Genomic DNA, 24,785 nt, shown 5'->3' on the forward strand with positions numbered 1-24,785 from the left:
CAATAAACAAATTGAAGAGTGATGGAGAAGATAAATTGCTTGTTGTTTTTTTAATGCATGCAGCGAAGGAGTTTATTTTTAAACCTGTCTGTGAGTGATGCCTGGTTTGATCTTCTAAATGAAACTGATTTATTCTATTTGCACTGGGGCTTGGGAGAAGAGGGACTGAGCTGGATTTAATTTATGCGTTTAAGTTTGCCTTGGCAGGACCATGACAGCAGCAGACAAATCGAAGCTGAGAAGCTCCCTCCAGTGATCCCAACAATGCAAATGATTTCCCTGGTTTTATCAAATGATCTCAAGTCGCTGATCCCAGGTTGCCATTTGGGGCAGGTATGAATCCTGTGGTCCTGGGGGGTGCTGGTAGAACCAGGGCTAGAACACCTCACCAAGGGCTCGGGGGCTCCTGCAGCAGATTTTCCACATCTAACTTAGAAATCTGGTCTCCTCTTCCTCATGGACCTGATTTTCTAGCTGTCTGCTCTTGCTTTCATCAGTTCCACCTTGCAGCATGTCCCTCTGGATGGGTGAGGATAGGACACAGGGATCGGATCTAGTGTTTCACAGGGAACTCGGTGCACAGAGGGATTCACAGCCGTACGAGCCTTTGCCGTGTTCCTCTCCCCTGTGGACATCAGGGAGGGATTCTGGGCTTGGCCCTGGGGCAAACGAAAGGTGACAACTGATTTCTGCAGTAGATCCATGACCTTCACTCCCCGGTGGGCTCCTCAGCAATTTTGCAGTATCGCTAGGGAAACCCTGCTGAGCAGGTCTCAGTGGTGCTGGAGGCTGGGGTGGAGCGTTGGTCTGTGCTGAATGGAGGCCATAAAAGTCTGAATTACTCTCCCCAAAGTCTCCCCTAAAAATGATGTGAGCGTAAAAGCAAGCCTTAAACCAGGCGAAATGATGAAGTCACTGGCGTGGAGGGAAACAATCATTCAACACCACTAAGCCATGTATCACAGGGGATAATTATCAATTATTACAAGCAGAGCAACCTCCCCTCCGGAAGCTAATGAAATTTCACATGGAGCGTGCTCTGGGAGATGGATCGTATCGGCCTGGACAAGATTCATCTTCTCTAATGCGCTGTTTATTCCCGTTAATGCATCTTAAAGCTCTGTGGGCAAAGCACCTTCCTGCTGGGAGGGCTGAGGAGCCTGGGATGCTCTTGCACCACTCGGTTTCCAATGCATCAGCCCCCAGGTGGGGGGTATTGGTAGCACCGGGGAAAGGATTCCTTCTCCCTTCCCTTCCTAATCCCTGCCTTTTGGGTCCTTCTGCCTCTCCCGACCTTGGGGATGTGTTTGGCAGAGCTGCTGGTGGGCTCTGGACCACCTTCCACGGCGCCTGGTCCCGCTTCCCTTCCCCGCTGTGTCCCTGTAGACACTCCCCCCTCCTGAGCCCTTAGAACCATTATGCAGTCCCATGTGGGAGCGCTCCACCACGGGCCATCAAACACAAATGGGAAATCATATTTTATGTACAATTTAGCTACAAACTGGGACTCCGTTCTGGGGTTTTAATGTTTTTCCTAGGAGCTGGCACAGCGATTGCAAACCTGTGCATGAGGGGGAAGGCCAAGAATCCTATCCAGGCAAAAAAGGCGCTTTGAAAAAGGCCTCTAAATATTTCATCTGTGACCCACATGACAAACTGCTCCTTGTAAATACAACTATTATGCCTTATTTTGTCATACATAATTGAAACGCTGGATCCTGTACTCAGCAAACAAACACGTAGTTTACAAGGATGCTTTCCTCTGGATCCTACCAGTCCCTGTAGCAGCTTCTCTCCCCCGCAGGGCTGGTGGTGAATAGTGGTGGGGTCCCCTTTGGGGAAGATCTTCCCATCTTCACAGCTGGAGAAGTCCCTGTTGGAGGCGGCTGGAGGTGTCCCTCAGGCTCTGCCCTTCTCCTGGGGTCCTGGCTCCCACCCCTCCTGGTTTCTGCCTCCAGCACCTACTCACGGGGCCTGGGCTGCTCTTGTACTTTTATTTTTGCAGACGAGCGTGGCTGCACCAGGAATAGACCCGGCTTGTAGCTCTGAGGCTGAGCTTGCAACCAAGGCAACCCCACCGCCCATGGCACACTAAGCATCAGGCTGCTGCCCCAGCCCTATCCTGGGGATGGGCTCCAGCCCTCCTCCCACCGGCTCTGCAAAGGGGCCCCCGGTGCTCACCAGGATCAGTGATCACCTTTGATCCCACTTCACCTGTTAGAGTCATGACCAACTCCACGGAGCTCATGAAGCACAATTTTTATTTTTTTTTTTCCCCAGACAGGTGATGGAAAATGAAATTTGTGCTTGTCAAATGAAAATAATGTGTGTTGGAAGGAACATGTTTTATTACACTTATGGGTTATCAGGCTCTAGATTAAAAGTAGCTTCTCAGTAGCTTCCTGGGCAGTATGTTTAGCTGAGCATGTTCAACTGTACCTGAAGTTCCACTGCCCTGAGGGGGTCAGAGGCTGGTCCTGGGAGATGCAGGCATCTGGGAGAGGGTAACAACCATAGGAGTGCAGTTTAGAGGAGAAGCTAAGAGCAGAGTGATGCGATGAAGTGGTCTCTGGGGGCAACTGGGCACCTCTCCCTACTCTTTCTCCTTGCCCAGGGAGACCAGAGAGTGCTACATCCCTGCTCCAAGCTGTGCACCAACAGAAGATGCTTTCATGGAGGCCACAGGTCAGCTGTAACTAAGTAGGATTAAGAAGAAACATCCTGTACAGATCGTTTCAGCACTGATTTATTGCAACATTTTGTGAAGTCGCCAGCGGTGCACATGGTGGGAGGCAGAGCCGTAAGCTGGGTGGGCTACGGTGTCGCCGAGAGACTGGCCCTCATTAGTAGCCCCAGTGTTAGCCAGGGTGCTTTGTGCCTTTGCTCCGTTCACTTTTGTCTGGAAAGTTATAGGAATCTATGGGGCAACCCTGAGCTTGGCCCAGCTCTCTAGGAGAATCGCAGGAATCACACCACCCTGTCTTTCATTACACTTTTATTTTGAGGCCAGATTGCTGTGGTCTTCCTCTGTAGCTGCTGCCCTCTCTTCTGGACGTGCCCATGCCACCCCCAAGCCGCGTCCGTGCGTGTGCGGGATGGGGGTATTCTCGCACGACAGCAGACCCTGCTGATGGACACGGCCAGGATGCTGGTGGGTCTGACGGCAATGGTTTAGGGTTGGATGGCAAAGCTCCTAGCTGGGCGTTCAGGCTGCACCGCCGTTAATAACCCTAATGAGTAAAATCCACCCAGGGACCAACGAGGGAGACTCACAGAAGCCCACAGGAGCCTTTGGGTGAGCAGCATCCTCCACGGACCGTGGCAGCATGAGAGCAAACCTGCATCTGACACATCCCAGCCCTGCAAATCGTCTGGGGACAGTGTCTGAGAGGAGCCAAAGGTGAGATCTCCCCATCTTGGTGTTTCTCCAACTTGTGGCCAGAGCTTTTCTCTGCTGTGCAGCCTGTGTCTCATGGAAGCTGTTCTGTCCCTGTAGCCTGCACCCTGCCTCCAGCCATCTCTGGAGTCTGGCTTATTTGTTCGGTCAGCTCGGCTCTCGCAGCGAATCGCTCCCTGGCACAATATGCTGCACGTCCCTCGCTTTAATTGGCACGGGTTGGCGCCTGGCACCGGGTGCTCTGCCGGCCACCACGCGTGAGCCCGTCACGTCCAAGCGCATCAAACCTCACGCTTGACAGACGGACTGACAGTTTCCAGCCAGGGAATCTGCTGCAACAGATTGACCGGCTCTGCCAAGGCCTGGGAGCTGGGTCCTGTGCTGTAGGGGGCTGCAGGGTGTGGGGGCTGCGAATGCCAGCTGGGGCTGGTAGACACCCACGTGCCTTTGCACGCACTGGACGTGTTCCATTTTGCTCTTCTCCTGCCACATTTTCCTGGGGCAGCGTGGTAGGAAAAGAGGATTTCTGCTCTTGCAAAGCTTCTCTGCTTTGACTGTTTTTCCTGCTCTTTGCTGAGTCCCTGGGGTGACCGTGGCCACCAGCACTGGGAGTCTCCAAGGAAGGACACGACCCTGGAGGGGGCCCAGTGACGTTTGCAACCAGACTGAGAAAAAGGAGATAAAACACACAGTGGAAAAAGACGTGAGCTGCTGCACATCCATCTCAGACCCACCAAACTTCTTATCCCTCAGCAGAGCCATCCCTGCCCGTCCCTTGGGGACACCACCGCAACTGCACGAAGGAGCACAAGCCGAACAGTCCCCATCGGTGTCTGCAGTGGGAAAATGGGGGAGCAGCCTGTCCCCCTGCAGGGGCTGTGGCATCTGATGGCCATGGCTGGATGTTCCTTTGCTAGAACATGTGGCACCGCCAGGACCTGGGGAAGCACCTGGTGCAGCCACCCTGGATGTATCATGGAGAGAGCAGACACAGAGCATCTTTGGCATGTTCGGACAAAATGGTGTCAAGCTGCAGCTGCTGAGGTCTCTGGAAGACCGGAGGGAGAGGTGGAGAAAATTATTTAAAGTGACTGAAATGGCAAAGCAATTTTGCAGCCGGCAGGGAGTGAGCCTGGGGACCTGCTGCTCTGGGGAAGCCAAAATCAGGGACAGGCTACGGGATTGGCATAAAATTAAGGAAACAAAAGTGTTCGGAGGACTAGAGAGGATAAAAATGCAATCTGTGATCAGGAAGTTCTCAAACCTCCTGAGGGAGGTCCCCTTCTCTACACCACCACCCACAAGACCCACCATCGCATCTCACTCCAGAGCTCCACCAAGGCAAATATGGAGATGTGGCTGAGGGTTTCAGTGCTACGGTCCTTCAGGGGCTAGGGGGGGGGGTGGGGGTAGCCTGAGCCTCCCTGTGCCAAAAGCCCTCCCCAGCATTTCCCAGACGAAACACAGTGATGCTGGCTCGTTCTGGTCTCTGGCCAACACTGAGTGTGTGCTCCGAGCGTGCTGGTGGCGACAAGCTGCTCCTTGGCTCGGGGAAGAGCAGAAACCCAGCAGAATGTCAATATTTTGTTTTTTTTTAAGGAGGCTGAGAAATATTTCTGTACCTGGAATAACAATACAGAGGCAGGGAACCACGCAGAGGAGGGGAGGAAAAAGAGCAGCTTCCGATAGTGTAAACCTCAAGTCAAAAAATGAAACACATTAATATTCATGTACTTAGATATGGCCAAAACCCCAACGATGACTGCATCTCCGCAGAAATGCTCTGAGCTCTTGGGCTGCCATCAACAGCTGCGGGGTGGAGAAGGCAACAAAACCTTCCCAAAACCACCAAGCTGTGGGGGAAGCTTTATCACAAACAGTTCCGATAGGGCTGGGATTAGGCTTTGGCTCTTTCTGTCCAAACGCACACATAGCAAGGACAATCTTTCTGCTGAAAGCATGAGTCTAATTGCTTCTAATTGATCTCCTTGCTGGCAGTCTCTGGAGGGAGGCGCATGTTGAATGGGCCATGGAAATGTACTTGATAGTTTGTGATTATCAGGAGTGATAATGGTCCTCGGAGCATGGGATGGGATGGAGAGGCTTTGTGCATGCTGGAAACGCAGCTGGTGTAGGGGAGAGGTGGGTTGCTCTCCACCCTGGTCTGTGTGGTGGGTAACCTTGAGCAAACGGCCATGAGATGGAGGTGACAGTGATCCTTCTTCCAGTGGGGACGCTGGCCTTGGGTTGCGGATGTGTGATACTGCTGGGAGATCCCAAGGGTCTCCAAGAATATTTGCAGGATCTTTTTCTGGTCCTTGTGGAAACTGCTCAGGAGGTAAAACATCTGTGATGGCTGGTCAGGGGCATGTTGGCTGTGCTATAAACACCTGGAAACCAAACATCTCAATGCAAAGCTGAGCTCTCTTCTTCTCCAAAAATGCAGCTGCGCTTTAGAAACTGCCTGTCGGGCTGGTTCTAGTTCTGCTTTTTCTCCTCAAGCATTTCTGGGCTTCCCATGGGACATTGCTCATTTTCCCAGGCTTGAGACCTTGCTGCACAGTACAGATGGACGGTGCAGTGCCCTGGGCCTGTGCCCTCTATAGCTCCAGGAGAGGGCTGTCCCCTTGGATGCCAATTCTGGCTTGCTTTATGAGCCCGTGTGTTGAGGATGACTTTACTGAGCTCCTCCTAGGCTAAGCTCCTTGTCAGTCCCACTGAACTTCAAATTTCCCCAGCTCTTCAGCTCTTGCATGGGAGTTTAATCTCCCTCGGTGACTCTTGATGCGAGGAACCTGTCATTTTTGACATCAGGGTCTCGGGTGTCTCAAGCTGACGGTTTGCAGAGCTGCTTGGCAGGGCACGGCTGGTGTCCTTCTGCCTTGCTCTCCCCGGGGTATCTCAGATGTAGTCTTGCAAACTAGAAAAAGTAAAATCAAATTGCATATTTTTAGGGTTTAGGATTGAGTTTACGAGCAAAACCTGTCACCTTCCAAAAGCTTCTTTTTACCTGGGAATCGGAGAAGCAAATCCTCGTTTGAAAAGCAGAGCAGAGCATCTGGGTAATTTATCCAGGACAGCAATAGACCTTGGACAGCCTTTGAGCCAAAGAGCTTGTTGCTGTTCCTCCTCCTCTCCCACAACTTCTCCTGTCCCCTCAGCTGTATTTGGAGGGAAAAATTAGAAAGCCCTAATGGTGATTCACCTGATCTGTTGAAAAAGACCTACGTAAGGGCCACGCACTGCAACCCTGTGCTGAAGGGGTGGCAGAAAGTGATTGAAGCAGTGTTGGAGGGTGAGAGTCCGTGCCCTATCCTTCATTTGGATTGATGGACTCTCAGTTCACCTGGAGTGCTTGCCGCTCCTTGCTGTGGGTGTTGTCTTCATCCCCTAGCAGTGCACTCATCCTCAGGGTCCCAGCCCTGCGAAGTCCCCTCATCATCCCCATTTCATTGGGAGAAACGCTGGGATCCCCCAGAGTGGGAGACGGTGATGCTGGCCACCATGCCTGCAGGTGTGGGACTTAGAAGATGATGGTTGTTTGCAGCCCATGCTCATGATGTTGGAGGGATCAGCCTTTGGGCCACCTCTCATCCTCCTTGGCCCCTAGTGATGGGGTCCCCAGAGCTGAGGTCCCACCAGAGGTGCCCCCAGCTCACTGGCAGGGGCCAGAAGAGGACACGGTGTTCAGTCAGCTGTGTTTGGTTTCTGAGTTTACCTTCATTCAGCATCAACAGATGCTCACAAAGGTCTTTGGAAGTTCACAGCTGGAAGTGGTTGAGCAGCACCCCAGCTTTTTTGGCTGGTGGAGGGACCATCTTTCTCCACCAAGTCTGGTAGAGGAAGGCAGTCAGCCTTAGTCTCCTCCTGCCATGCTGCGCCACTGTAGTCAAGCTACGTGTTGCTCTCCACCACATTCCAGAAAGAGCATTTCTGGAGCTTCAGCTTCAAACTGACTGCGCTGAAAGAACCCACCTTTTTTACCAAAATGTCACCTACGCAAAAAGTGCCTGAGCAGCTCTCCTGGCAGCCCCTCTGCACCTTTCTCACTACCTTCTGCTGCTGGAAGAGTGGCAGCTCTGACCTGTCCTCTTCGCCAAGACCTCCCAGAGACATGGAGCCCTCTGCAACAGAACTAATCCAGGTGTTACAACTTTACATGGAGCTCAGCTGAGATGCGGATGAAATGGCCGGGTGATGGGGCTCACCTGCAACGCTCAGCACTGGCTGCTGCTTGGACGACGTGCTCACACTCAACTCTCCTGCTGGTTTGACTGGCAAAGCTGCGTGTCGGCTCTGCCGGGCACTCACGTTGGGGTGAACTTCCAGGACCTCTGCTTTGGTGAGGCAGTTTCTCCTCAACGTCAGTGCTACAGAAGGTGGAATTACCTCTGTGTTTTGCAAGCTTTAGCAGAAATAGCTGTATCAGCCACAGCTGAGCCCTGAGCAGGGATGGAGCTGGCTGAGCACCACGGACTGGGCTCCACACAGGTCAGGTGTGAGATGGTGGGTCGCCCTGTGGTGTGCTCTCTGCCTTCCGTTTGGTTCTGGCTGTTGGCTCAGAAATAGAGAGAATTTTAAATTTTTATCTTCCGAGCAAGCCAAGATATTCCAGCAGTAATTATATCTGGTACAAGCCAGTAATTTCATTTTCAACTCAGGTCTTCCAGAGATGCCATCCCACTTGGCTTATGAAGAGCAAGTGGCGGGGAATGCAGCACTACCAGTAGTCACTTGGTCCAATAGAACTAAACAACTTGTTGGAAAAATATTAGAAAATTTTACCACTCTGACTTTATCTGGCTACAGCTTGATCTTTTTGGGCTATAGATTTATCTACAATCTCTTCTCGCGTAACATGTATGTCTTCCTTGGGCTCCCACTGAAAAGTTCAGTGCTTTCAATTGGTTGCTCGCTTGCTGCGAGCAGCTATGACACATGTGGCCACAAAATGGGCCAATTTGAGCCTAGAAGAGACTTAACTCTTCACAAAGGTATTTCTAGATCTTGGAAGAAGATTAAAAACTTCCATGGTGAGGTGCTTCCCATTGCAGGCAGGGCAGAAGATGAACTTGCTTTGAGAAATGTTCCTTCCACTGGTGGGAAATGCCTGGATCACTTTCAGGCTGGAGGCTGCACTTACAAATGACGTTAGGTGCAATGAGGGTCCCCTCGCTGCTCAGAGCGCTGAGACCTTGAGTGAAAATCACCAGCTTCAGCCACCACTGGTGGCCCCTCGAACTGAAACCAGCCAAGGAAAGGCTTTGCTGGGATACCAGGACATCTGAACACAAGGTAAAACAGTCTGAGCAAACACAGGGATGTGCTTTTCACCTCTGTAATTAATTGCCTCCATGGGTCCGGGAGGTAAAGCTGTGAAGAGGAGAACTGGGATCGTTCTGAAGCAATTAGACTCCTCAGGGAAGAATGATATGGAAATTGATAATGAGTTGATGGGACAAGTGGCCATTTCTAATTCCCGGTGTCCATCTATTTATTTGATGTGTGAGTAAACACCGTGGTTATGGGGTATAGCGCGTGTTGGAGCTGCTGCCTGCGACATTAGCGTGCCAATAACAGCGCTTTATGGCAGGAACGTGGCTGCGTATCCTGAGAAAATTGATCCCAGAGGGAGCTGGGTGGTATAAACCGCTCATGCGCAGCGACGTTTGAGCCAGCAAAGTGTCCAGCCCAGGCAGACCTTTGTCTGAATGCGGGTGAGACGACTCGGACGGATCTGGGCACGTGCCACCCCCCTGCCTGCCACCCGCCATCTGTGCGAGCACCAAACAGCAGACGCTGCGCTGAGCCCAAGCGCTGCCCGCCCCCACCTCGCTGGCTGGACTTCACCAGCAAATGTCATCGGCATGGGGTCCGACCAGCAGGACCTGCCCCGCGAAGGATGCGCTCATCCTGCGGATGCTGGGGCAGGGACCGGGGCTGTGCGTGCCAGCTCTGCGCGGTCACAGAGTGGTTTGGGGGGGAAGGTGTAGGGGAATGAAGGCAGTGGGTGGGTTGACGTGGACCACGTGCAGCTGTGGCCTTGCTTGGACCACGTGCAGCTGTGATCCTACAGCAAAGTGGTTAAATAGCTCTGAGGAGTGTGGGGAAGGGAGGACCTGGATGAAGTAGAGACAAGGAGGAGTGTGGTCTGGCCTCAGGAGGATGGAAAAACAGCATGGACCATAGAGTTCGGTAAAACGTTTTGCATCTTACTATTTTATTTGTGTTTTATCTTCCTGACCGCTGTAATTCAAATTGCGACATGAAGGGACCTCCCAAGGCCATCTAACCCACTCTGTGATAAGTGGGGGAATCTTCAACTAGACCACATCGCTCAGAGCCCCATCCAACCTGACCTTGAATGTTTCCAGGGATGGGGCATCAACCACCTCCCTGGGCAACCTGTGCCAGTCTCACCAAAGGGCTGTCGTGCCCCTTCACCCATGGCTTTACCCACGAGCCTGTCCACGTGCTGGAAAACCACCTGGATCTCCATCGATTTGGACCTCAGCGTTTGGGTGCTGCAGGTGCTCGGACCAGCTGCTTGCCCTTGCTCAGCCGGCTGCACCACTGGTCTCTTTGGCTCTCTAATATACAGACAACAAAAATTCAAAGTGCCTCGTGCCTCAGAAAGCAAATACAGCGCATGAAAACCCTCGCCAGGGAAAGCGTGAGATGCACGTTTAACATTGTGGGCTCCCGAGGAGATGGCAGTTGCCTGTCAGCCCCCATGCCGAGCTGCTTGCTTGTGATGTTTGAAGTTAATACCTCCTGACGCAGAGACGAGAAGACCTCTGAAAGTACAAATTAATAAAAGTGACATGACAAGAGGAAGCATGAGCATGGCGGTGACAAGGAAAAGGGTCTTTGATGTTATCAGAGCAGGAGAGAAGGCAACAGAGGAGGATATTAAAAAGATGAGAGAAGAGCTGAATTTGACTGGTTGCATACAATCAGCATCAAAATGAATTAAGACTTTCTACAAGGAAAACCATATGAGAAATAAGTTTCAGCAACTAAAATTAACAGAAAAGCTTCAGCTTCCTGTAGACAAGCTGGTTGTGTGATGCACGGAGCAAATTTACGTCTCCTGAAAAATCTCTAACAGTTTTCGCGGATGTTTAAAAAGCAGCGCTGACAGTGGGAAGACATGGGGAGCATCCAGAAAACTGGCTGTTGGCAGGAGCTGGATAAAACTCTCTCTAAAGGATTAGTTGTAGCTGCTGGAAGAAGCTTCCCTGATGAAAAGAAAACTCTCAATTGAAAGGGATTCCTTTCGAGAAAGGCTGGTTCAGAAACTGCAAAAAACCCAAAAGGGGCACTTGGGGCAGCTAGGTTTACCGGACTGCAAGGGGAGCGTTTCATTGCAAAGAGGCATTTTATCCGGAGCTGAGGTTTGTGTTAGTGGGTGCATAAACCAAGGTGAACTCAAACATGATGGTCTAGTTTTACTGAACTCAACTTTTTTGAATGGCCCCAATGGTAGATAGCAGGAGGGAAAAGCTGTGATTGATGTTCCTTCCCCTCCGTGGCAGAATGGCCAACACCACTGATTTTGTGGCTTTGGAAAGGAGACTCCGCAATGGAACCCATTTTGCTCGGCTGCACCCAGAAAACGCTGCAGAGCCTTCTGGTGTTGCCATGAGTCAGAGAAGGGAGAATCAACAGGGAGTCACGAGCCTGAGCACACCACCAGCGCTGTCCTCCCGTTCTCGTATGTGTTTTGAGTCAGACGTGATGTGATGGCAGCGCTGGCACTTAGAGCTGGCGTTTGGGCATCCTGCAAAATGGTCCAGCCCAGGGTGTCACCACTTCGCTATTTTGAGCTCTCACTTGCACACAAACACCAGAGGGAAAGATGTGACAGACACACGTGTGCATGTGCTCTTTAATTTTTCAAGACTTGTCAGCTTGAAAGGGAAGGTTGGGAGATGTAACAGCTTTGTCATGTTCCCTTATCAAACCCACGACAGTGACCTTCTCTGCTTATATGTCAATTACATCAGCCGAACAGCACATCTCCATCACGTGCTGCATCCCAAGAGGGGCTTTTTTTTCCTTAATGCTGCACTGGGAAGTTTGAGACTCAGCAGATGAGCTGGCTGGAGAAGAAGGGATGATGCCACCAGAGGATGCACTGGTGATGACAGCAGAAGTGCCACTATCCAAGGGTTGGTGCTGGGGGTGGCAGGGCAATGGCGAAGCTGCATCTGGAAGCTGAGACCCATCAGACAAGCTGGCGTGCCAGCATCTTACCGCAGGACCATGCCGGGAAAGTGCTTCAGAGACTTTCTGGTGGGCTACTAGTGCATTCCAGGGATATTGCATATTTGGAGGAGCATCTCGGCATGCTAACAAAATCCACAGGCCATGTGCAGTAACAGGCCACTTGGCAGCCATGCACAACCAACTCTTTGGCTGCCTTAAGTGCTGGTGAGAGAGCGGCGTTGCTCTTTTGGGGCGCAGGGAAGTAGGCAGCCAGGGCATCCCATCGATATTTTATTCATGCTGCCTTGCAAGTTGGAGATGGCTCAGGTCCAGCAGTCTTGTCTCTTTATCTGTTTATGCCCAAATTTGTGAAAGGATGCTCAGAGGGCTGCTGGGCTGGTGGCAGTGCCCAGCCTGCATGCTTGCTAGCCCAGGGAGTTGAACCCAACACCAAGGCAAGACAGTCCTGTGGGCTAATACCCCACAGTGGTGCTGATCCCACGCTTGACATCATGATGAATCCAGGGCCTCTTGTCTCAGCTGGGTACCTTTGCCCTGCCTTTGGGATGGCAAATGGGCCATACGCCTCCCAGAGCATTGGTATGGGGAGCACAGGTCAGCGGGCTGATGCTCTTTTATCCAGCTCTTCCAGGGGCTGGAGGGGAATCCTTGCAGGGAGAGGATGTCCAGGTTTTTTACAGGAGAGCTGCAACACCAGGGCTGAATCATCTTCTCCCACACTTTTATAAATAGGAACGGAAAACCTCCCCAAGCCCCAGTATTTTCTGCATATTAGCTGGGTGCCAAGCAGGGAAGCTGGCCACAGACAGCCACTTCGCTGTGCCATTCCCCAGCTCATTTTCTGTCTTCTCTTTTTTTCAGTATTCATCTGCTTATTCCCACTCCTTCCAGAGCCGTGGGGAGCTGCAGCAGGTTCCCTGCTGCCAGCAAACAGCAGGAACACCAGCTCCCAAAGTGGTGCGGGCATCGGAGCTGGGACACAGCATTGTGGGTTGCAAGTCTTGGATATGAGGAGGGAGCATGTGGAGATGTGCAGTTATTTCTCCTGATCCTAATGGGAAAGGACAGGGATTGGATGGGAGGCAGAGGTGGCCACATACTCAGAAACTGCTGGAGACCATGTGGATACGTGGCCAGGGACTTCCAGATATCTCAAAGGATTCCCCCAGGCATCGTTTGGAGGCATCTTCACCTGAGTAATAAATATATACATGTGGCTGAAAGGCAGAGGTGGGAGGAGGATGCTTTCTGAATGCAGGATGAACTGAATGGACTGGCCAAGAAAAGGGAAGTATTTGGTAAAGTATAAACAAAGTATTATCAATTATTCTGATATTTTCAAAGTCAGTACTCTTTTTTTTTTTTTTTTTTTCCTTCTTTTTTTTTCCCCTTCTGTTTGCAGCTGACTGATTTTAAAAAGAGGAGGGAGGGGGTTAAAAAAAATCCATCACAAAGAAATGTGTTTTGGGCCGCCTGAGCTGAGGTTATTTTTTTTTAAGTCCTTGTCTGCGTTCATGCAGGAATTGTGCAAAAAGTAGGAAGTCCTGGATATGGATACAAAGCAAATCACCCCCCTGTCCCACCCCGCACCTTGCTTTAGAGCCCTGAGAAATACTGTCAGAGCAATGGGGGGTGTGTGTCAGACTTTTTTAGGATTGTTTTGCCTGGGAGTTCTTGTTGCAGCTCCAAAACACCTCGCCGTGCCTCTCAGCTGGCTCAAGCCTTGTTTATCGCTGCCTGTGCTCTTCAAACCCCCTTTTATCTCTCCCAGCCCTGACCCGGGGGGCTGAGCTCTGCCCGACCTGTGGGCGCGTGGGACCCGCGCGCCGCCTCCTCTCGTCAAACATTTATAACCTGAGCCAAGCCAGCCACGGGATGCGACGGAGTAGAAAGCTATTTTTCCTTTTGAATTCATACTCGCCGAGTGCTTCTTCCATCGATCCCAGTCCCTGGGTACCTCTCGTTAACAAACTCCTCCTGGCAAGCACTGAGGCTACCTGCAGGTTCTGCTTCGTGCGTTTGTTTTCTGCCTTTATAAACCAAAAAGAAACGTCTTTGCTTTATGGAAACCAGCCCTTGACCTGGCAGCTGGGTGAGCAGAGCTTGGATCTGCTGGGCTGGATGTGCCAGCGGCTGCCCAGGGCTGAGCTCTGACTGCCCCAGTTGGGCATCTCCATCTTACTTTGTGCTGGCTGACCTTTCCCCGCATCCTTTCTCTCAGTGCGGGAATACTGAGCATTTCTCATCTCTGCGTTGTCCCTAATTTTGTAATTCTGGAGCCAGGGCACCCGGTGAAGGATTGCACGGGGACCACTGACTCCCTTGGGACCCATGGGTGCATACCCAGCCCTGACCCCAGGGGTTATGACAATATAGGTTTCCTAAAAGCCCTAAATTGTCTTTTCACTGCTCAGCCCCATCCAGAAGGAGCTGGACAAACACTTTTGGGGAATGTCTCCTTTTTCCCTGGCTCTGGACACCACCAGGAGCTAAATTGTCACAGGTTTGATAGGAAACGTGCCACCTCCAAGCACGTGCTGCTCCAAAAATCCAGCCGTGGGTATCTCTAAGATGTAGACAGGGCTCATCCACACCGCAGAGACAACCAAGACTGAGCTTTTGGCAGAAACCTCTCCCTGCATGAAGCAAGAAACCTGCCAGAATGCTTTTTTATTTGAAGTTTTATACCTGCTGGGCTTTGCCCACTCACTTAAAAAGACTGGGATGCTGATTGGGGGAAAAAGAAAAATCCCATCAAACTATATATATATTTAAGAGTTGTTTGTTTGTTTGAACTCAGAATGTGGAAACATCTTCAGTCTCCTTTAAAACCCAGACTTTCCCTATACAAAATTTCGGGCTGGAAAACAGTTTTGCTGTTGCCAGATTTCACAGCAGTGTCTGTTTTCAGTGGGTGAGAACAGCAAACCAGTCCCTCTTCCCTGTTCGTTTGCTTTTTCCCCAAAGCACTTCCCTTTTCAAACAAAAGCCTTTGCAGAGGCTGAACCTGGAGGTACAAGGAGCTTTCCCCCAAAAGCGGACGGGATTTGCCCTCAGCCCATGGCCAGGCTGCTGCTCCCACCCCGGGCTTTTCTGGTGTCTGGGCTCCAGCTGGAGCCAAGCAACTTCCAGCCACTTCTGTCTTGTAAATACAGGAACCTTTGACTTCCCAGGCATTTAAAGTGATTTATTGGTCCAGTGGCTCCAGCCATGTGGGCCGGGGTGTCTATCCATCTTCCACAAGTTTGGCGATGGAGCCTCGTGAGCTTTTAATGCTTCTCTTGGCAAAGTTGCCTCTTCTGCAGCTTCAGCTCCTGGACTTCTGGCGTGGCCATCCCCATCCCTCCCACAGGTTTTGGCTGAAGTTCATTCATGATTTCTACTTTTAGTCTCTCTCTGACTTCCCAGACATTTCACCCTCTGTATGTTTCGGCAGCTTCAACCTGTGATGATACCCCATTTTGGTGGCCCTGGGCATGTGTTATTTATTAGTATTGAGTGTCTGATTTGTGCACTGGAAGTCCTGCTCTCCATCTGTCCTCCAGGAGGCACCAGAAGATCCTTCTGAGCTGAAATCCACCTGAAGAGTGGTCAAACAAAGACCGCATCACCCCCATCTCACACTGCAATACTGGTTGGTAGGGCTGGACTTGGTCCAGAAGATGGAACCCATACAAAAACTCAGGGAGCAGCAGCCACAGCAGCCAGCATCCCTCCCAGGGCAGAGACAGCAGCTTTGTGAGCTGTTTTAAGTCCCCCAGGTGCCTTCAAGGTGGGTTTCAGAGGGTGTTTTGCAAGAGTGGATGGACCACCTTGTCAAGTTTACATCTGAGCCTTTAAGGCCATCTGAGCCTTCGCCCAAAGCAATCCTGACTCCTCCTGCTTTGGCTGCTCACAGCCGCTGCACCTGGATCCACCAGTGGCTCTAAGCCGAGAGGACGATGTCTCTGGGAAGGAGGCAGGAGATGTCAAAACCCAGCTGGCTCTTCAGCAGCTGCTGGTAGGACAGCATGGGGCCATCTCAGCTTGTTAGCATCAAGCAGGCTGAGATATGCAGGCTCCTTGAGTTTTAACAACACACGAAACTCCATCTTCCTTTTAACCTCTTCTTTTTTTAATGTGTGAGAAAAAACCCACCCCAAACGCTTGGCTGCATCGTAAGGTGGTCCCTGCAGAGGTTGGGCATGGTCTAAATTTCCACATCCCTGTGTCCTCCAGAGATGTGCAACTGCCCAGCCTTCAGCTGGCTGCAGTCTCTGTTCTTCCATGAAACATCCAACACATGAGATGCTTCAATAAAAGTAATGCTAATGGAATCAGCTCAGGAAGAAGTGGAGCCAGAAAATGTTTCGAAGTCCCCATGCTCTGAAAACTAAAAAATTACCCAGGAAAAGATTGACTGAGCCCAGGTAGCAGGAGGCTGGTGCCCACAGACTTCCCCAGTGGAGGCTTTCTGTGCTGTAGCATGTATTAATAAATAATCAGAAAAGTTGTTTTTCAGAGAAAAGGGTGTGATTGCCAAAAAAGATGCAGTCACCTGAGATAGAAATCTGCAGAAGCATCGTACACTGGCAGCGCAGACCGACCTTCTCCAGCTGGGGCAAGGAAGCGGCTGCGATCCAGCCATCACCTCTGGTCCCCTTCAGTCAGCTCAGCCGGCCGAATGCAAAGCGTCCTGCACCGTACAGATGTATCACGACACGGGATACACGGTAATGGGGGGCAGGGATGTGCCATGCAGCATCTTTTAAATTCCTTTCTCCTTCTGTTGAAACACGCTCTAAGCCAGCACGGGGCTAATTTGCAGCAAATAATTTATCAGGTGCGTAGAGCTGCCCTTTTTGCTTGGCAGAGCCTCGCACTTCAGCATAGCTCTTTTCTGTGCTTGCTCAGCAGGTTGAGGTTTGAAGTTTCTTATTTTTTTCTGAAAAATCTCCAAATCCTCACTGCTTTTCTTGATCTTTAATCACTACTTTTTTTTTTTTTTTTTTTTTTTTTTTTTTATTCCTGAAAAAGGGACTATTAGTCCCAACAGGCAATGGGGTTTTGCATTGGCAGTGCAGTCTCCTTCCATCACACCTTCTCCACTGGGGCTGCAGGTCCCTTTTTCCAGGGACATCCCCAAATTCTCAGCTGGCTCACTGAGCTGGCTTCACAAAAAATTTACCGTCTTTCCCACTACTGAAGAAGCAGTAGAGCGGCCACTTGGTCTCTGACCCAGGACTGAAGCCGCTGCTGGCACGCTTGTTACAGGGGAGGGCTCGACTGGATGCTCTTGCACATCACTTTATTTTCTTGTTACTCTTTTGAGCCTGTTAAAAGTTGCTCAGTAAAGGAAGAGGTGGAATTAGCTGCCAGCTCCACAGCTCCCAGCCCCAGCTGCGTGGAGTTTCACAGAGCTGCTCTCCCTGGCTGCTAAAATCTCTGGCTGGGTGAAAAGTAATTGCTCCTTGAGCAGTGGCCTGAAAGCAACCTGATTTCTTACGGCTTTGTGCCCTTTGTCGTCCCCCCCCAGCCCCCTTTGCCTCCAGCAATCCGTGTGCATCCCCCACCTCCTAGGACAGCGCATCCAGGAGCAGATGCTGGAGCAGCTCGGAGCGCCGGACACGGTCCGTCCGCCCGCAGGCTGTGCCTGCCTTCATCCCGGCAGAGCCGCCAGCTTGGCTTCCCCTCGGCCGGCGGTACCCAGGCGACGTGCAGGACCTGAATGATTTCTAAGAACACACTGCCAAATTTTCTTGGAACCGGCTCATGGATTCAAAAGCCGCCGGGCGTGATGAATGAGCAGGCAAACGGGCTGACAACAAGCTCGTGTAAGGTGTTTCCTCTGGAGACGGGGTCAAAGTCATGATTTTCTATTGCATCCTTAAAAAACCCGATAGCACACCTACGATTCCTGGCTTCTCCATGGCTCCATCTGATCTTGTGTCTTGGTGAGGGTGAGGACAAGAGCTAGAGGAGATCCAGGAGGCTGCCTGAAGGAGAATCCTCCCCCATGTCATGGACTTGTACAGTGGTGGGGCCGTGCTGCCCACCCCTGTGAGCATCCCCCGAATCTCACCAGCTCCTCGCCGCGCAGGTGGGTGGAAGCAGAGGATTTGCGTGAGATTCGCAGTTTTCTTTGCATGTTTCCAGGCTTCCTCCTGAGCGTTCGAAACTGTGAATCGAATGTCACCTTTCTCACTCGGGAGGTGGGAGAAACAGGAAAAGAAAACAACACCCAATTAGGATTTATTTTTTTAATTTAAGAGAAAATCCTCATGACAGTTTAAGGCAAACTTGTGATTTTGGGGGGGTTTGCTGCTGGGTCTTGCACTGGGGCATCTGGCGCCTTTGCTCATGGAAAGATGCCCAGCCATTGAATAGCTTTCAGAAGGTGTTGAAGAGCTTCGGTCTGGTGACCACAGCCTCCAAGTGTCTAAGCCCTCATGAGATGATGCAACTTCTCATGAAGTTTCTCCCACTTGATTCAGAGCTCAAGGATTGGAATATCTGATTATTGGGATGCCAGGAAAGGGGATGTGAGAGCATCAGGAGGTGGAGAAAAGCATTAGGAGGCAGATGAGAGGATCAAGATGCAGGTTTGAGGGTCAAGAGGTGGGGAAGAGCATCAGAGTGAGGTTGGGAGCATCAGGAGGTGGGTGAGAACGTCAGGAGATTGGGGAGAAGATCAGGAGATGGAAGTGAGGGTTTTTTGTTTTGTTTTGGCTTTTTTTCGCAGTGCCTGTGAAACAGAACACATTTCGCAGCCTGAAGAATTTGAGCCTTACTTATTTCCTGACAACTTGAAGCGAGAAACGCCACAAGGTTTCTGTGCAAGGGAGTTTTGTGACTATGGACGGCTGTAAGACGTGGCATAATGCTGGTTGAGAAGAGAGGATTGCAAAGAGCTTTTTAAGACCAAGGATGGGAATTTTTCTCCCAGACCTGGGCTCTGCAGCTCTTACGAGTGGCACTGGGAGAGGTGATGGAAGGTTTGTCACCCAGGGGCACAAGCAGGGAAGCAGCAGGACGTGAATCTCTCCTGCCTGCTAAGGAGAACCCAGAAGGAACCAGCTCCTTCACTTCCCAGCACCCATGGACACATGGTGGACTGGGCGTTTGAGCAGGAGAAAGGCAGGTAAAAATGGGAGAAACTGATCTGGACAGATAGGAGGGGGATGGGGAGAGCAAAGCGAGGGAACAGAATACTTCCAGCATGACCTAGTGCTCAGGCTGAGGTTTGAAGGCAGGTGATTAAGGCCAACTCCTGAGTTTACGTTCCAAGGGCCATACCTAAGCCCTGTGGATCCTATGCCACCATCGGAAGGCAGCTCTCCTTCTGGAGGCTTCATGGCAGCTTCCGAGCCTGTTTTACAGCCAGGATGAGATCCTTGGGTCGATGTGCATCGCTTATCCCACTCTGCGTGGTCTCTTGCAGCAGCACCAGCCTCCAGGCTCAGCCCAGCACCACCCCATGACGCCCTCCTTGCCTGCTGCCATTGAGATGCCACTGAACACATCAGCCCCTAAAAGCTGAACTGTTTATTAGTGCTTATATTAGTGTAGAGAGCGGGCAGGCATGTCCTTGGCCACCCCCAGGACATGGTATAATGTTCCCTTTCTTCCAGTATGAATTTGGCTTTGCAGCTGATAGATAAGTCAGATGGAGTCAACACAATGCGCGTTGCCTCTAATCGATTGACACGCTAGATCCTTGACAGAAAAACACTTTGTACCCTCTGGTAATTATTAGTTCCCTGCCAGTCTTGGAGATCACGTGGCTTTCAGTGTGATAAGCAACTGGAATCTTTAAACCACCCCTCCTAGGCTGACGAAGACATCAAACAGAGAAATAGTCGGGAGTGGAGGAGTGACTCAGGTGCAAAGACCTGTTCAAGCTCTTGTTGTTAATTCCTTGGGAAGACACAGGCTTGTGGATGTCCAACGGTGGGAGACTAGGTACAAGTCCAGCTTGAGAAGGGTTTGGGTGAATTCAGACACCAACAGGCTCAAATGCAAAGTTTTGAGGTCTTCACTTCTAGGACCTTGACCACCAGCTGATGCAAGGTCTTCCCCATAAGCCTGCCCAGAGGGTGCAGCTGGGATGGGCACCGGCTCTGGGAGCACATCTCTTGGGAAAGGCTGTCCTATCTTGATTTAAAGACTTCAGGGCTTGAGGGACCATCCGTGGTCCCAGGCAGGCTTTTTTTGTTCCGAATGCATTTAGTTTCCCCCTCCTTTCTAGCTCTGTCTGCCAGATTAAAGAACCCTTTATTAGAAATCTCTCCACAGAGAAATTTATAGACTGATGGAGCCCTCTTCACCTTCCCTTTGCTAAGCTAAATGACTCGAGCTTCTGTCTTGCTGACAGGCAGCTTGCCAAGCCTCCTGTCTGCCCTTGCAGCTCTCGGCTGAACCCTTTGCAATGCCCCAACATCCCTCCCAAGAGCGGACGGACGGACGAGGCTTTGCATGGCAATGGGACAACTGGGGTCCGCGGGGATGCCCTGCCTTAGCACGGGGTGAGCCCCTGAAACTTGGGGTATCTTATACTGATCACCAGCAAGAGGTGTTGTGTGTCGGCTCCTCAGCTCCCCCTTCCTCCTCCACCCATCCCCTCGGCTCTCCAAACGCAGGCTCTTGGGCAGGGGAGGGCAGGCAGGTGGTGGAAGAGGGCTCTTGAATGAGCGCCTGTGCCGAGAGCCGGAGAGCCGCGGTGGCAGCAGGCAGCGCTGCATTTCTGGGCTCAACAGGCACATCAGGAGCCTCGGGGCCATGGGCTTGCCCCGAGCTGGGCAGCAGAGCCCTTCAGCATCGCTGCTGGAGAAACCTCAGCTGTGGCTCAGGGGCAGATCCCATGGTAGGAGGTGGGAAAGTGGGAGGTCACCCAGGCAAGCAAAAATCCACCCGTGCTGAAGTTGCCAGAGCCACTGCCCCCGTGTGACCCACCTCACCCGAGGGGTGGAAGACACCGTGGCTAAAGGTTCCCCTTTTCCTACCTGCTGCTCAGCCGGGCGGTGCTCCAGGGCGCTGGGCTCAGCACCGAGCCGGGGCAGTGTTTGCAGTTACAGCAGCCTCCTGCAAGCATGACAGCGCCCCAGCACCCCAGCGCTGGATGCGGGCCGGCTCTCCGTCACAGCGGCTGAGGCGTGTTGGATTCACAGGGCAAAAGCAGGAGAGGCAGTGCCTGTCAGCCTGCCCACCCTGCCGCCGCCGCTGTCCCAGCCGTGTTGATGCAGCGCAGTTTGGGGGTGATGCTGAAGGTGCCTGTGGGGTATTTGGGGGGGTGCTACACAGGTACAGTAATGAAATACCTCTTTTAGTGAAAGGCTGCCCCCCACATTTGGTAAAGCAGCTCAGCAGCTGAGATTTCTAAATTGGCCCAGTTTGGTGGTACCTCCTCCAGCCTTGGCTGTCAAATGGTACCAGCTTTTCTGCTAGGGACGGGCACAGCCGGCAGCGTCTCACTGCTCGTCCCCCATCCCCCACCCCCCACTCGCACTGCCAGTCAGTTGCTTTTGCATTTGGGAGGCTGGGTCCTGTAAAATGCCAGGTTCACCCTTGGGCTCCGGCCCGAAGGTGGAGACACTCCTGCTCCTTCAAGCACAAAGCAACGCAGTAGGAGGTCCACCACGGCTGTGGGGCCAACCCCCTTCTCAGCCATTAACGAGCATAAGGCACAGAAAGACCAGCCTGCACGAGGAGCCCATGACAGCTGGTTCCACCAGCCGTCATGGGCATGGCCGAGAGCCTGGAGATCCTGCAATGAGTCACCTTGAGCCAGGCCTGGCACGAGTTCCCTCCTGGGACTGCAGGGACCAGGCTGGCACAGGGTTTGGCACTGGCAGACGGAGCTTGGGAGCTCCACAGCTTGGTGGCCAGGCTGTCCTAAGCACTTGCCACCAGCTGATGGCTGCGGCATATCCCGTGGATAACGCACATGTGGCCAGCGCCCAGGTCTCACAGAAAATGACAGTTGGTAACACAAAATGAGCTCTTCAGCAAGTCCTTTGGAGGGTGTGCTCTTCAGGGGCGACCACCCTCGTGCCACCCCCTTCCTGTTCAAGTGGCTTTCCTCTCTAGGTGGTATTAGCAAAAGACTTCCCAGCACCTTGGCACCCCCGTGGTGTCCCACCTTAGCGAGTTTCAGCAGCCTTCCAATGACACTACCAACAGCTCCTAATGGAGATTTAATAAATTGCCAAGTGGAGTTATTTATATGCATGGAAATGACTCCTGGAGTCCCGGCCACCCTTAACCCTTTAGAGGGCACAGACCTGAGCACACATCCTCCAAGCACTTCTCTGCCAGCCTGGAGAAGATTGGGTTGAAACCCATCTGGTCCTCGATGTCTGAAAGAACTCTGCCTGCCTCCTTGCTTGGTGAAGGTTAATTGGATGTGTTCAATCCTACACACCAGGTATTTTGTTAGGAGCCTTACTGGTTTTATTTTTGTTCGAAGGGAGGAAAACGCTGAGGGGCTGCAGACCACCTGCTGCAGCAGAGCAAGGCAAGGAGGAGCTGGCAGCCAGACAGCCTGCGGGATGTGTTAGTGCAGCTCCTGGGTGCCACAGCTCACGTCTAATTGAAGGAGGACCCTGCTGAGCAGGGAACAGCTTCGCAGCAGCCAGAGAAGACCCCTCAACCCAGCTGCTTTCCTATGAACTTGGGAAAGCCACGAGCATTGCTCAGGAGCCTGAGCTTGGGATGGGCTCCAACCCCTGGGGCTGGGCAGCTTTGGATGGCTCGTGCCGTGTCTGACCAGGTGGGTCACCCTCAAAGCAGCTTCTTGGGTTTGGTGAGCAAGTACAGGGGAAGGGAAGAAGCTTCAGCATGCCCTGGGGGGGCAGCGGGCACGGCTGAGCGCTGGGCTACAATCCTGCCCCTTGGTCTTGCCTCAGCAAGGCTCTCCATAACAAGCCACCAGCCAAAGCCACGCCGGCAGCGGGGAGAGGAGCCGAAAGGGCTCCAGCCAGGGACGGACACAAGGACACACGGGGCTGCATGGGAAGAGCCCCCTGCTGCGGCTGCCCTGCCGCCGTGCTGCGCTGCAGAGGGCAGCTGGGGCAGCTGCGGTGCGAGCGCTGCTCCGAGGTGGGCACGGTGGGGACGGCAGCGGGCGCAGGTTTGGTGGCATGTGATGGACGGGATGGACAGGACCTGCTTTTCCCCCGAGACACTGCAGTGCACTGAGGCTGTACGGCTGCCCCGCTGGGACTTCTGTGCTAGCACAGGGAAGTTCTTGGTGACTTGGGTGGCCCAGGACACAGACCTACCCCGAGCACCCTTGGCCGGCTGCTCGACATTGCCCTGAGGGGACAGTCTACTCCAGAACAAGTGACGGACTGGGAGCCCTTTGCACCATGCTCTGGGCAGCAGAAGGATTTGTCCCAAAGGAAAGTGGGTTTGTGCATGAACATGGGTACTTGAGGCAGGCTTGGAGAATGGATCTGCATCTTCTCCAGGCAAAGGGATGTCCCCAGTCCCTCAGCTGGCTGCAGACCCCAGCACACCTCCCATCTGGGTAAATCTGGGCTGACCTCCACTCCCCGTGGCTGGTTTAATGCCCTCCCAAGGTTTGGGACCCCCTCAGCTCTCCCAAAACAGCTTTTCACAGTCCAGCTGTGATCCTCCCCACTGTGGCCACCGCATTGATGGTCACTGGCCATCCAGCAGCATCATGAGCCAGCGGAGGTACAAACACACCCACACATTGCATCCCGCTCCCATTCCTCCAGGCTGTGAAACCAGCAGGGTTTGGAGCTCCGGGAAACTTGCCTTCTTCCTTTTTTGGGGTAAAGCAGCATCGTTTTGACCCGGTTCTAAACTCCTGGTCACTAATAAATGCGACTCCAAGAGGTGCCCACAATGCACAACATCAGAGCTGCCCCCACCATCACAGAGCAGGTGGGGATGCAGCTGAGCACAGCCATGGCATCATGCCCACCCCATCGGGAGGTGTGTGGGGACATGGTGGAAGGAGTAAAGGGGGGGGTGAGGGGGAAGGAATGGCCCTGGGCAGCCCCTGGGGTGGGCTTGTCCCGGTGTCTGCCCCTCACCCTGTGCTGAGGCTGCACCGGGGGGCTCCAGCATGGGGTGGGGGGTGGGGGGGGACAAGGCAGAAATGACACAGCCCGGCCATTTCCACAAGACCAGCTTTAATATCAGTCATGAGAACGAGGAGAAAGCACAGAATCCATTAACGGGATTAAAAAAAAAAAAAAAAAAGGAAAAAAAAATTGAAAAATAAAAAAAAAAAAAAAAGAAACCCACCGCCCTGTGCCCACATGCCACAGAAGGACTATTCAGGCACTGCAGACGGAGGAGCATGACACAGCAGCCGGGGGGGAACGATCCACCGGGAGCCCCCCGGTCCGGCCCCTCTCCAGGGATGCTCACCTTGGGGTGACTGGTAGCGTTGAGGAGCCCCGGCGGTGGCCCGGCCTCGGGGGACCCGGCTTAGCTTAAGATTCATCACAGACTGACACGAAGGACAAGAACGTAAGAAGAATCCAAGAGCTGCGACTTTTTGTTTCTTTATTCTAATTCAGCCTACGACGTTAGTAATGGTGATTTCAGGGGATGGCTGGGCCCGCGAGTTCCTTCTTGTAGTGAAAATCAGAGACTGTAAAGAGGAACAGAGCTTATAAAGACAGATAGGAATATATCGCCGTAAAAAGAACTGGCATGCAAGTGCTTTATACATTTGGCAGTATGAGAAATGACGGGGCTTCGGTTTTGGTTTTGGTGGTGGTCTCTTTGTTTTGTACAGTTCAAAAATGAGCTGCTGCCTTCACATCTTGAAGACAACCCCCCCACAGGAAAGGACAACACAAGTCAAGTCCAAGGCGCCTCTCGCTTGGTTTTGGCAGAGTGTATATATATAATATATATATATATATTATTTTTTTTTTAATGCATAGCGATTTTCTTCCTTTTTTTTTTTAATATATTTTTAGAATATTTTTTTTTTTTGCCCCCGTTGCAAACCTGAGCTCGGTCCCTGCTTTCCTGTGCAGTTTTCCTTCCTTAGGTGTTGGCACTGTGGAGCGGTCGGACGGTGTCAGCAGGCAATCTCCTCCAGCGTTCCCAGGGTGGCCTGCAGCGGCACGTTCACAGTGTGGCTGATGGTTTCCGAATGATTTGGCATGGGGTCGCAAGTGCTCTGCGGACG

The 24,785-nt window shown here is 52.3% G+C and overlaps 1 protein-coding gene across 2 annotated transcripts in view; it reads right to left on the reverse strand.

Moving 5' to 3' along the window:
- Positions 1–10,095: 10,095 nt before the first annotated feature.
- Positions 10,096–24,785, reverse strand: part of LOC308055490 (acid-sensing ion channel 2-like) — a 117,787-nt gene continuing 103,097 nt past the window's right edge. Inside the window, exons 10-11 of one of the 2 annotated variants that reach the window (XR_013924535.1) lie at positions 24,602–24,776; positions 10,096–24,236 (exon numbers count right to left, since the gene is read on the reverse strand). Coding sequence is in view for 1 of the 2 variants with exons in the window: in XM_080369466.1 (XP_080225592.1) it covers positions 24,675–24,776 (102 nt within the window). In the remaining variant the exon portion in view is untranslated. Of the gene's footprint in view, positions 24,777–24,785 lie in introns of both variants that reach the window. The other variant, XM_080369466.1, reaches the window with a different exon arrangement.

Source organism: Falco punctatus (assembly GCF_963210335.1).
Source record: "Falco punctatus genome assembly, chromosome: 19".
NCBI classification, from domain to species: Eukaryota; Metazoa; Chordata; class Aves; order Falconiformes; family Falconidae; genus Falco; species Falco punctatus.